Source organism: Cotesia glomerata, linkage group LG10 (genome assembly GCF_020080835.1).
Source record: "Cotesia glomerata isolate CgM1 linkage group LG10, MPM_Cglom_v2.3, whole genome shotgun sequence".
NCBI classification, from domain to species: domain Eukaryota; kingdom Metazoa; phylum Arthropoda; class Insecta; order Hymenoptera; family Braconidae; genus Cotesia; species Cotesia glomerata.
Genome location: NC_058167.1, coordinates 7,015,021 through 7,027,911, shown reverse-complemented (window position 1 = coordinate 7,027,911; position 12,891 = coordinate 7,015,021). Strand labels below are relative to the sequence as shown.

Below are 12,891 nucleotides of genomic sequence, written 5' to 3'. Positions count from 1 at the left end.
TTAAAAATAATAACTTTTATTCTTTTGACTATACGACATTTGTCATTATCAATTAAGAAAATGTACAATATTTTTAAGCCATATTTAAATACAGAGAAAAAAATACGAAGCAATATATTTTTTTATAAGTTTTCATTTTTGTGAAACTCTATCAATTTTACATCTAATAATTATCATTAGTTTATTACGATTTCTGATATTGAGTTTTTTAAAAATTAGTATATATGTTAGCTGCGAATATAACATGTATATCAAAACGGTATTGATTTGAATTAACGGTTTTTTTCATAAATCTTTTAGGTATTTAATTCTGGTCATTATTATTAAGTTAATTTCCTCTCTTGTAATTATATAATATATATTTATGTATAATGTAAATTTAATAATTTATTCAATTTGGTCTATCAAAGCTTATACAGTATTTGTCTTAATAATAAATAAATAAGCACTTTTCACGTGCAATTGCTTGTCAAAAGTGTTTTATAATAATATTGTATATAATTATTCTTTATTATCATGTAAATTATTTATATTCTATCCAAAAGTTATTTTACAAGTTTTAAATGGTCGGTTTTATTTTATTTTTTTTTTATTTTAATTCATACTTAAATATCGCTTTATTTTTTACTAAATTCAAATGGTCATTTTATCGAAATAATATATATGTATATCTATTTTACTATATCAAAAGAGACGTCTGAAAGATATAATAAATAATCTTATTAATTATTGATATTTCTGCGTTTTGTTTGTAGATATATATAAATAAAAAAAGGATATCAATGAAAAAAAGAAATAAATCAATAAATAAAAATAGTGAGTTAAGATATAGCGAATCCATGAGATGCCGTTTTCTTGTTAAATAAAATTTACATATTAAGAATATTGTCACTGTGAATGAATTTCGATATTCACCGACTTTATCACAATATTTATAATTTACACAAGTAAATTAAATTTTATAAACAAAATTATTAAAATATATATAAATATTTAAAAAACTACTTTGTTACTCTGTGGTAGATGTCACTACTATTTTCACAAGTGCTTCGTCATAATTGTAATATATCTATAACATTTCCAATAGTTGGTATCCCGTAACTTATCCTATACCACACGTATAGTTGCCAGTAAACAGTTTACGCATTAACGAGAAAAATAATGTAATATTTTTACTTAAATATCTCAAATAACGTTTGAAAGATAAATTGACTTTGCGATGATGAAATCACAGGTCCCGGAAGTGGAGGTTAAGTCTCTGCCATGCTGAGAGAAAATTTCTACTGCAATATTATTTTGTGCTTACCCTACAAGATAATATTGCACTGTAAAGAGAAGCTATTCTAAATTTGGCTTAAAGTGATCTAAAAAAGTATATAACTAACTATCATAATTATAATTAAATTAAAATTACTATCGGCGATTAATCTTTACGATTCACTCATCTCGTTAGTTCGTAATTTATTATTTCATTGGATCAGTATTACCCCCAGGGTTAATCGAACATGGCGAATTGGTCAATGGTGATTCAGAAGAACCTAGTAGCGCAGCTTCCTCACCAGTATCTTCTGTATCATTTTCAGTGTTGTATTCAGACCCTCTATCTGGGTCGCATTCAACAGTTACTGTAAGCAAAAATAAGTTATTATTATTATTATTATTATTCATACAAGCTTTCATCAGGGTAAAACTACTAATTATTGACAGGAATCCAATTATTCACTACTACGTAACAAAATATCCGAACATCAATATATCAGCAACTAATTATCGCACTGAAAATTGAAGGGCGGTTTCAAAAACTATAAAGAATTATCTATTAAAACCATGTTTTTTAAAAAAAAATTTTTTCACTCTCGGGTATTTTGTCGTGATACTTTATTTGCACCCTATTTTATCTTTTAATTTATTTAGTTATCTTCGACATTGATATTAATTCTATACTTTTGTTATGTCCACCCGCAAATTTTTTTTCTCTCTTCTCATTTTTCTTAATTTAAATCACCCGCGCAGATGGAAGACTTCTCCATGCGCGAAAGCCACAATAAAATGTAAGCTACGTGACTGCTGGTTGACTAGCGGGGACTTCTGCAATCTCAGCACCGCGAGCTTTTAAAAAGGCGATCAACAGCCAAATCCAGGTCTTAGTTGGTTAATTCGACTTCCGCGTTTAACTGACGGGCCCGTGCCTTGTAGAGTCCTTTGCTTTAATTTGCTCCGCACTTAAAGGAAGTTTGGACGCGGTTTCAACCGGCAGGCCACGTATTAGTTTTAAGTGTAAACCAGGTCTTTGAGCAGTTAATTTGACTTCCGCGTTTAACTGACGGACCCGTGCCTTGTAAAAGTCCCTTGTCTTAATTTGCGCTGCACTTAAGACGAGTTCAGACTCGGTTCAACCGGCAGGCCACGTATTAGTTATTAGTATCTACGAGTCGGGTTTTTCAAAGTTCTAATTTGCCCTGCACTTAGGCGAGGACTCGATAAATAGATAAAACCTAGAAAGTCAGATCCCAAAGTCTTAATTTGCCCTGCACTTAGGCGGGATTTTGACAAGTAAGAAAATCTATAACCGGATTCTCAAAGTTCTAATTTGCTCTGCACTTAGGCGAGAGTTCGGTTAATAAGTATAAAAATCTTTTAATATAATATCTTTTAAAGCTAAATTTGCGCACTTTACCCTACGGGGGACTGGAGGACGTTAGCTCAAATAAATAAAATTCATTAACATAATTTACGATTAAAATTACAATTGTGAAAGTGTAAAAGTTTTGGTATTTATAAAAATAAATCTAAAAAAGAAGTGAAATTCCATTTGAGTTCATAAATTTCATAAAATAAGAAGCCCTTAGAATAAGCAGCCCAAATCCATCCAACTCCATCCGCTGCGAGAATCAACCAAAGGGCTCAATTAAGGAACAGGCGCTAATAGCTGCCCTGAAATCACAGATCTGACCATCAACATAGTTCCTGTAAACGGTAAGTACATCTACTCTCAGTAAATCTGTGAACAGTCTCAAACGAAGGCGTGGTAAATTCGTATATCGAAAACGTCCCACATAAATAATTAAAAACAACGGAATTAAAACCTCCGTTGCGTATTCTTTAAACTGTTAGTCCAAACCTCCACCGTTTACGCTACCGCTCAAAAAAACGCTCTTGGACATAACATAAAGAACACTGGTGGCAGCGGTGGGATTTCGAATACGAAACTATTTAACTTTCGTTTGAGAAAATTTATAATTTTTAAATATTTCCTCTTTTTCTTTTCAAATCTGTCTTTTTTTTAATCAAGTAAATCCTACTGTTCAAAAGTAAATTCAAGTTTATTCAAAGTTTATTTCTATTTAATCTTGACAATTCTAAAATTTTTCTTATTAGTTAAATTTATCAAGTTATTTTATTTTTAAATTTTATAAAATTTTTCCTTTCTAAATTTCTTATAAAATATTAACTCCTGAAATTTTAGAACTTTTGTTGAAAATTTTTTTTCTGATTCACATTAATTTGTCCTCATAACTCGCAAAAGAATTTATTCTTTCGTCATATTAAAATTTTTGTTTAAAGGAGTTATTTCGATATTTAGCAATACTATTTTTCATCATCGGTTTTCGACCTCATATAGGTTCTTAACCTTTTGGTATACTCTAACTTATCGTAGTCTAATATTGCAATAAAGAATCCGCTGACGTTTCTTTATTCGAGGTGGTTGCCTCACGCGTACTCACACCTACATTCTTGTCAGCAAAAATATTCTTCTTCCGTATTGAGAAATACCTATACATTTTTTTTTGCTAATTAAGCAGTATTACTTTCGACTTAGTTATTTAAATTTATAAAAAAAAAATTTTTTTTTTATAAATTCTTCTATTTCCCTTTTAAAATTTTTTTTTGACTAAAATTATTTTAAGCCTATTACACATATACTACATCCTACGAGAAGGGTGCTTTGAATTTAGCACCTTCTCTTACAAAACACTCAGAGAAGTTTCCCAGCTCTGGAAAGGTGCTTTAACTAGCACTTTCTTTAACTGAGAGAACTCTCACAAAATTTACATAATTACTTGGCCAAAATAATTTTAACCAAAATAAGAAGCAAAATTTGGTATTTTCGAAAATTTTTTTTGTGTATATTCTTTAGGTTTCGTAAATCGGTTTTTCGACTTTCAACTATTTTAGAAAATTCTTTCTCTTCCCTCCCTTAGTCGAACTTTTGAAAATTTTTTGTATTATTTTGATTTTGGGGAGGAAAGTTATCCAAAATTGTTTTTTTCGCTCGGTTGTCACGTCAACTAACTGACGTTCCGTTTTTTTATTTTTCTGTTTTATAATTTTAAATTTTTATATTTAAAAATTTTTTTTTCTTCTCCCCGGGTTTATAATAAAAAAAAATAAAAAAAAAAAAAAAAAAAAATTAAAAAAAAAAAAAAAAAAAAATTTTAATTTTTTTGAGACTGAAAAGCCGATGGGAGAGAATAGACGATCGGGCTATCGATATCGTTTCCGCAAAGAACGTGATCAATAACAAGGCCACCGGTCCGAGAATTATTAAAAACGTCACAGCCGTTGCTGTGACTGGACTTTACGAAAAAATATTAAACCTTCGCAAAGTCCAAGCCCCTATCAAGGCTCCATTTGAGTATAAACTACATTCAATCGACTCAAAGTCTCCACCCCTAGACAAAACTAAATTTTCATAAAAAAAAAAATTTTTTTATTTTTTTATTTTTTTTTTATTTCGAATTTTACGAACGTTAACGCTCCAAAGAGCATAAAATTCTTTTATTTTTTTCTCATTTTATTTTTATTCTGGAATAGTTAAATTCCATCTCGGATTGAAACACCTTATAATAATGACACCCGTACTGAGACTGAACGAAGACGATCCAACAAAAATTGCGAAACACAATTTTATCGACAAATTCGCAAAATAATAATAATAATAAATCGCACAGCAACTCAGAAAAATCCAACAATAGACTAACTACATGCGGGAATATTACAGTGGGGGATGACGTAGGGAACCGCCGGTTCGGACCACCCTTTGTCGCCTATGACCCTCCAACTTTTGAAGAGGCTGAAGATGTCTTTGCCGAAAGACGTCATCGACCAAGAATATCTTCACCCTCGAGTTCAGACGAAAGTATACCGCCAAAAGGGTCCGAAATCAAAATAAAATTTTCTATTTGCCGTGATGGGCTCACTTACGCGCGAGACCACTTAGTAAACTTCCTAGCAGCCGATTGTGAGATAATAAAACCCGTAGCAAAATTACTCCGTGACTTAAAATTTATAAATGCCGATGACCTCCATGCATCGAAACCTTCAAAGGGAGATGTATTCGTCACCAAGTTAGGTCATTGCAAAATTTTCACGGTATTCATCAAAACAAAACATTTTGAAAAATTAGACCCAATCGACTTAATCGAAGGACTGAGAAACCTTCGTCAATCAGTACACAAACATGATATTCATTCGCTTCGCTGTGTGAAACAGGGGGACGAATTTGCCGATCTAGACATCTAAGCATATTTATTACAGGAATTAGGAGACTGTCCAATAACGATAACGTTATGCGAAGGCAACGTCGAGGTACTAGACGAATCCCTTTGAACAAAAATAATCGAAAATCAGCTCGAATACTAACCCAATTTCCGGATTAAAAAAAAAAAAATTTATCATATAACGACTATCTAGCGAATTTAATTTGTAAAATATCCGAGATTCAACGGATACCCGCGAAAGATATCACTAGAGCAAAACACGACAAATGGGAAACGAAAATTATCCCACCCAAATAAGGCTAAACCAACCAGCCGCTGAAATTTGACTAAAAAGAACCCAAGTCGTTTGTTTCAGAAAATCAATCCATCACGAATACTGTGCTACTTCTCCTCCTGGGGCTCGCATACCTGGCCTGGGGCGCAGGGGAAGTCAAAATAAAACCAATGGAGGCAAATCCAAGTCTCCTGTATGACCCGTTCAAGAAAATCCATCTAATACGAGAAGAATGGCAACTGGTTAGCTCCATCAACGTCGAAAAATTTCGAAGTCTTTGGGAGGCTTACGAAATATGCGCGGTAAAATTTAACCATTCAATCTGCATGACATATATGAGAGTCAATAGCCATCAGGAAATGGAGGCAGAAATTGAACAAGCACAACATCAGCTGAGACAACTCCTCGAAGATCCACGACTAGAAGAATTCGACCCACGAAACCGCACCAAGAGAGCTCCTTGATTCGGCTTCGTAGGCACAATTGCAAGAGAATCAACAAGAATAGACCTCATCGCCCCGAGTTCCAACCAGTCATTGGAAAAATTAAACTCGAGCCTAAAATTCAACAACGAAGCTTCAAATTCATTCACAAAAATTCAGGATCCGGTTACGATCATCGACAAATTCGAGCCATGGGACCAAGGGCTAGAAGAAAATGAAGTAAAAATGTCATTAATAGCTCTGGACCACCAAAAAGGAAGAAACCAACCGTAAATAAAGAACAGGGGGACGACGAAATCTTCCTACGAGTCCCTACACCAGGATCAACTACGAGTAATCCGACTTCAGACATTGGCCAAGAGGGGGACGACGAAGCAGAAGTCAACGAACCACGTCCCGACTGAAAGACTACAAATCACCGATTTAGACAACAGAACCTCAGCTTCAACTTCGTAGAAGTTAAGGTCATTTATAAAAAAAAAAAAAAACTTTTTATATAAACAAACTGATGGCTCATTTGCGGAAAACTAAAAATCAATAACTTACAAAATAATAATAGAATTTTTTTTCCTGTTGGAAATTTCGTTTAACGAAAACTAAAAAAAATTGCCAAAAACGAGCCAACAGTTTGTATTAACAGTTATTCAAGAAACCTATTAAAAAAAAAAAATATTTTTTTTTGAAAAAAAAAAAAAAGAAATCTTATTGAAAAAAATTTTTTAATATATTTTTATATATAGTAGATAGTATAATGGAAAACAGTACATTTCTCTAAATTTTGAAAGAAAAAATGTTTTGCTGCTTTAAGACTCACAAGACCGAAGATAAGAATATCTCCGGCCTTGGGGGACAGTGGAAACAACGCAAAACCTTGATGAAAATTTTTTTTCCTTTTCTTTATATATAATTAATATAAATTTAACATAAATTTTTCTTTTTCATTTTACTATCACTATACTTCCATATTACACATTATCTCATTATTATATTATCTTATTATATGTCGTACAACCGTGTATTATGAATCATTATACTTAATCTCCATATATTAAACAAATTTTTTTTATATTAACTATAAATAATAACAAAAAAAAAATACAACGAGCTAACGTCACTCATATAAATTTTTCAAAAATTAAGAAATCATAAAAATTTTTTTTTTCAAAACGATTATTTCAAACGTCTAATATTCAATAAAAATAAATATAAGTAATTAAGAGACAGGGAGAGTCATCTAATGGCAATTATAATAGAGCCGCTGCACACGTACTCACACATACCCATTAATCGTGCTATATAAACGCCTATAAAATTTTCTTTTTTTTCTTTAAAATAAGCTTTTACTTTTTTCTTTTTTTCTCTTTCACCTTATTGTCTAAGTTCTAATTAATTATTTATTTATAAAATTTTTCCGCTGCCACCAGTGTTCTTTATGTTATGTCCAAGGGCGTTTTTTTTGGGCGGTAGCGTAAACGGTGGCGTTTGAATTCTCAACAGTTTAAAAATACGCAACGGAGGTTTTAATTCCGTTGTTTTAATTATTTTTGTGGGACTGTTTCTGATGTACGAATTCTACCACGCCTTCGTTTGAGACTGTACACGGATTTCTCTTAGAGTAGATGTACTTCTACTACTTGCAGGATTATTTCTGGATTACCGGATCCGTGATCCCGGGGCTGCTGTTAGCGCCTTTTCCTTGAATGAGCCCTCCTGTTGGTCCTTGCAGCAGATGGAGTTGGATGGATTTGGGCTCAAGCTTACTTCTTAAGGGCTTCTTATTTTACGAAAATGAATTGACTCGAACAAAATTTCACTTCTTTTTGATATTTATTTTTTATAAACACTAAAACTTTTTACACCTCTTTAACAAATTTTATTTAATCGAAATTTATATCAATGAATTTTATTAATTTGATTGAGCTAACGTCCTCCAGTCCCCCGTAGGGTAAAGTGCGCAAAACTTAGCTATAAAAGATCTTAAGTTACTTATTGACCGAACTCTCGCCTAAGTGCAGGGCAAATTAGAACTTTGAGGGTCCGGTTCTCTAGATTTTCTTATTGATCAAAATCTCGCCTAAGTGCAGGGCAAATTAAAAACTCTTGAGATTTTGACTCTAAATTTTATCTACTGACCGAGCTCTCGCCTAAGTGCAGGGCAAATTAGAACTATACGTGGCCTGCCGGTTGAAACCGCGTCCAAACTTCCTTTTAAGTGCGGAGCTAAATTAAAGCAAAGGACTCTACAAGGCACGGGCCCGTCGTTAAACGCGGAAGTCGAATTAACCAACTAAGACCTGGATTTGGCTGTTGATCGCAGTTTTAAAAGATCGCGGTGCTGGGCTTGCAGAGGTCCACGTGAGTCAACCAGCAGGCTCGTAACTTACATTTTATTGCGGCTTTCGCGCATGGAGAAGTATTCCATCTGCCCGGGTGATTTAAATTAAGAAAATGAGAAGAGAGAAAAAATTTGCGGGTGGACATAACACGTGAAATCGATTATTTTTGAAAATACAGCCTGTTGAAAATTTCTAAGAAATTCGCTATCTTTCTGTGCACTGTTTATTCATTGAAGTCGTTTATCTCTAAAGAACTAAAAATAAAAAAGAAAAGATACAATTCAGCTGAAGTTGCCAGCAGAAAGTTGTGTGCGTTATTCATTTGATTGCTGGTTTTTCTCATTACTTTTAGTCATATTTTGCATGAAGTTTGACTAGGTAATCTTTTATTTAATTTTTAATTCGCATCAAGTTATCCTCAGTTTAAAAAAATATGTTATGTATAACATTTTTTTTTTATTTATTATTATTAATTTTTATTAATATTAATTTTTATTTATAAATTCTTCCTTTTATTTATTTCTATTGAAGACCGTCATAATTTTTCGTTCGATCCATGTCCCTTACTTAAGTACTTAGTCTGGAACCTTAATGCACTTAAGATTTGAAGACTCAACAAACAAGTAAATGGGAGTTTTGTTATACGTAAATGGACTTGTAGCCGATTGAAAGAAAATTGGAAGATATTATCTGGAAATCTTCAAATCTAAAGATATTCGTAAATGCACTGTGGCACTAAAGTCCAGACTGGAAAATTTTTGTAATTATAAACTCATTAAGGAAAATATCTTTTGGTCTACTGTATAGACACATAATAAAAGATAATAACTTAAGTTTAGAAAAATAATAATTTTACAATAATAAGTAAAACCTTAAACAACATTTTTTGAAACTATAACCTGAAATAAATTCAGTTAAAACACGTGTTAAGAGTTATAAATGATTAGAAGTAATTATTAACAATGATTGGACTAATTGTTCATTAAATTTTTAGTTCATTAATGTTTAGACGATTGTTAAAATACATTATTTAATTGTAGTTTAATCGCTTAAATAATTCTAGTTACGTATATAATAATTTAGTTACGAAATATTAATATCTAAATTTTTCATATAGTAAAAGTAAAATTAACATTAAGATCTCTATGTGCATATGTGTGTGTATAGATGCGCCTGTCCATTATCACAAATGCAACAGTGCATAACCGGGACCTTATGCTTGTGCATCAATATACAAGGTAGACCGCTCACTCTCATAGTAGTTTCCTCCCGGAAACATCCGAATAGAGAGTAAGAGTCCCCTCGAAATTCAATAGCTAATTGGGCATTGGGTTCTCCTCCAATTAACAAATTAAGAGATCGAAAATCTTCGGGACCCGGAAAACTTCTTGCAGTGTTCGTGGCCTTTTCGTGCTTTTGACCTTCTCTAGTGGTAACATCGTATACAGTTTAAGTAAGTTCTCAATAGACCACGTGTAATTTTCGTTCCTCATTGAAATTAAATAGTTTGTAAAAAGTAAAGTAAAATCGTGAAGTAAAAATCAACTAAAACAAATTGGAAATTAACAAGATTCATCTAATCTTTTATCAGGTACATTTCAATTATTAATATTTGTGAATTTAGTAAATATTGTAAACTCTCGTTATATGGAATAAAAATATTAAATTTCTCAACTATTGTGCAATATTTGTAACAATTGTAATAATTTTTGTAAACTCAATTAACTTTTAATTCAAATAATAAGTATGCATTAAATTTAACTAACGATCAATTATTCGGAACAAACCTATTCTCAATAGATTAAAACCTCCTCGAGTTCCCGTGGTCTATTAGCCGCCTAACACGTTAGGACTCAAATACTAAATAATTAAAACCATTTTTAAAATAATTTATTTTCTATAAATTAATAATTATTTACATAACAAATAATTTAATTTCGATTTAAAAAGTAAATAATTAGTTTTTTAATCAAATTTTAAGTGACTTTTATGAGCTGATATTTGCTAAGAAATGAATGTGCAACAAAAATTCTTTCTCGAAAAGTGGGAACGCATTTGTGAAAATTTAGAGCTGGATGTAACGAAATGGGAAATCTGGGTTTCATTTTTACACGTGCGATGCTTGGATATATGTTGCTCTCAACATTGTAACAGGGTAAATTACCCCTCTAATCAGATAAGTCACCACAGAGATCGATAACTTTTCGACTAGCATTTTGAGCGCATCGATCTTCGGGCCTAGAGAGAGAGCAGGTGGGGGTATTTTTGGGGGTCGTTATATAGACGAGCCTTCATGCGTGGTGTCCGGAGAAGTAGTAAAGTGTTGGAACGAGTAACATCAAGAAAAGTCCAAAGAAGCGAAGCGAGTATCAACCATAGAGTTTCTTCAACCAAATTTACACCAGTGTATTGGGATTTATAATGATGAGCCTTGGGGCCATATACCCGGCTCATCAAACACACCACTTCTCATTTTGCTTTATTCAAGTTTGGATAATTCAACTGTTTAATAATTTTTTGCTTAATAATAATTAATTATTTTAATCAATTCTAATTTGTTAGCTAGAACAATTCCTCCTGGGGGATTTTACACCCGAGGAATGTTCTAGACCTCCTGGGTTTAGGTCGTGAGCATACCAGTAATTCAGCTGGTTAATAATTATTAACATCTTAAGATTTCACAAATTAAATTCATCTTTTGATTAATCAAATTTAATCAATTTCTGGAACATCGAGAAATATTCGAGCCCAGTCAGCTCACGAATCAGTCAAACATTAGTACCCGAGGTCAAGCCAACAACGAACAACGTCGTCCATTTTTTTGAGCGCGCAAATTTCCTTGAGAATTTGATGACGCAGTAAAATTTATAAAATCAATGCGTGGACTATTTTATAATTTATAGCAAATTGAATTACTGGGCACGTAATTAATTAAGTTTTTACATATTAATCATTTTTTATTGATTTATATTTTATCATTTTATTAGAAAATCACTTAATTATTTATTGGAAACAATTTTAATTACCGGAAATTGAATCATTGAGAAAACTGCGACGCATTTAGTAATTAGAACGTCGTGGATAATTTTCTGTATCATTACTTTACAACCGAGGCGAATTATTAATTATCCAATCGTCATTCTCAAATTACTAGAAAATAATTATTCCATGTTAAGTTAATTATTGAGAATTAATTCTACTAAATTTCCTCGGAGCAGATAAGACTGATGTACCCGTAGATAAAACTTTCGGCAAATAATTTGTATATTGAGAAATTACTAATTAATTATCTAATTTGATTGCCAATTTCTACTTGGGTTGTCTTATATATTGAAGTCATGTACTGGAAAATTGTCAATAATTTAATATCATTGTTCCGGTAGAAATTGTTATGAAACTATTTATTGTGTGGATTACGTCCGAGTAAAAAATTTAGTTAATTTTATAAAGAATGTTCTTCGAAAGAATTTAAGTTAATGCGCAGAGTTAAGCTCGTATTAAATTTGGAATAAAAGAAGCGTCGGTTTTAAGCCGGGATTTTAAGAAGTGTAAAATTTTGTTAATTCGTGAGAGAATAATTCTATGGTTTTATTGTAAATAATGACTGAACAATTTTAGTGAAAATTAACGTTGTAAAATTCTTGGAGTAACTTTGTAATCCAGAAAATAAAAGTAGAGTAGAGTCAGTGTGTGTGAGAGGTGCGTGTGTTATGTGTGTGGAGATTGTGCGGGTTAAGAGTGTGCGATTGTACGGGTTCTCTGCTTGTTGCATTATGGTTTGCCGAATAGACAGCCCTTCGTACAGTCCTAGAAGCCGTTGTATAGTCGCGCCAAGTGGGGTACAACGGTAGTAAGATAGAAACCGCAGTATAGTCGCTCCATATGAGGGCACTGTGGGATTAAGAATTTCTCTTGGACGACCCCTGCTTGTTGATGGTTTGCCGAGTAGGGTAATCAAATCTTAGTGCGACGTTTTCTACTTGTTGATGGTTTGCCGAGTGGAAGACTAGCGTTGGGTCGGAGTAGCCGGTTGCAGCCCGAAATCCTCCAGTAGCTGTAAGGGAAGTAGTTGTAAGTGAGTACGTGCAAGGGCACGAGTTGTGATTTTGTTGTTAATTTTGTTGTTGAATAAAAACTGGTTAATTTGTTAAATAAAAATTTATTCATTTTCAGAACAACCTTCCTCCACTCTCTCTCCCTGTAGATTAATAAGATCAGCTCTGGCATCCGGTTCCAGGAACCGAGAAAATAACCCTGGTGGCGCCCTGAATCAACATTAGAGTCATTTGTTGTTAATTAGTTGTTTTGTTTAATTTTTGTCAGGGGCCTTAAGTACG

At 32.4% G+C, this 12,891-nt stretch overlaps 1 protein-coding gene across 1 annotated transcript in view; it reads right to left on the bottom strand.

Moving 5' to 3' along the window:
• Window positions 1-604: 604 nt before the first annotated feature.
• LOC123272578 (potassium voltage-gated channel subfamily KQT member 4-like) overlaps window positions 605-12,891 on the bottom strand; it is a gene marked incomplete in the record, with an annotated part of 125,672 nt that continues 113,385 nt past the window's right edge. The window contains 1 exon segment of the mRNA XM_044739470.1: window positions 605-1,625. Coding sequence (XP_044595405.1) covers window positions 1,465-1,625 — 161 coding nt within the window.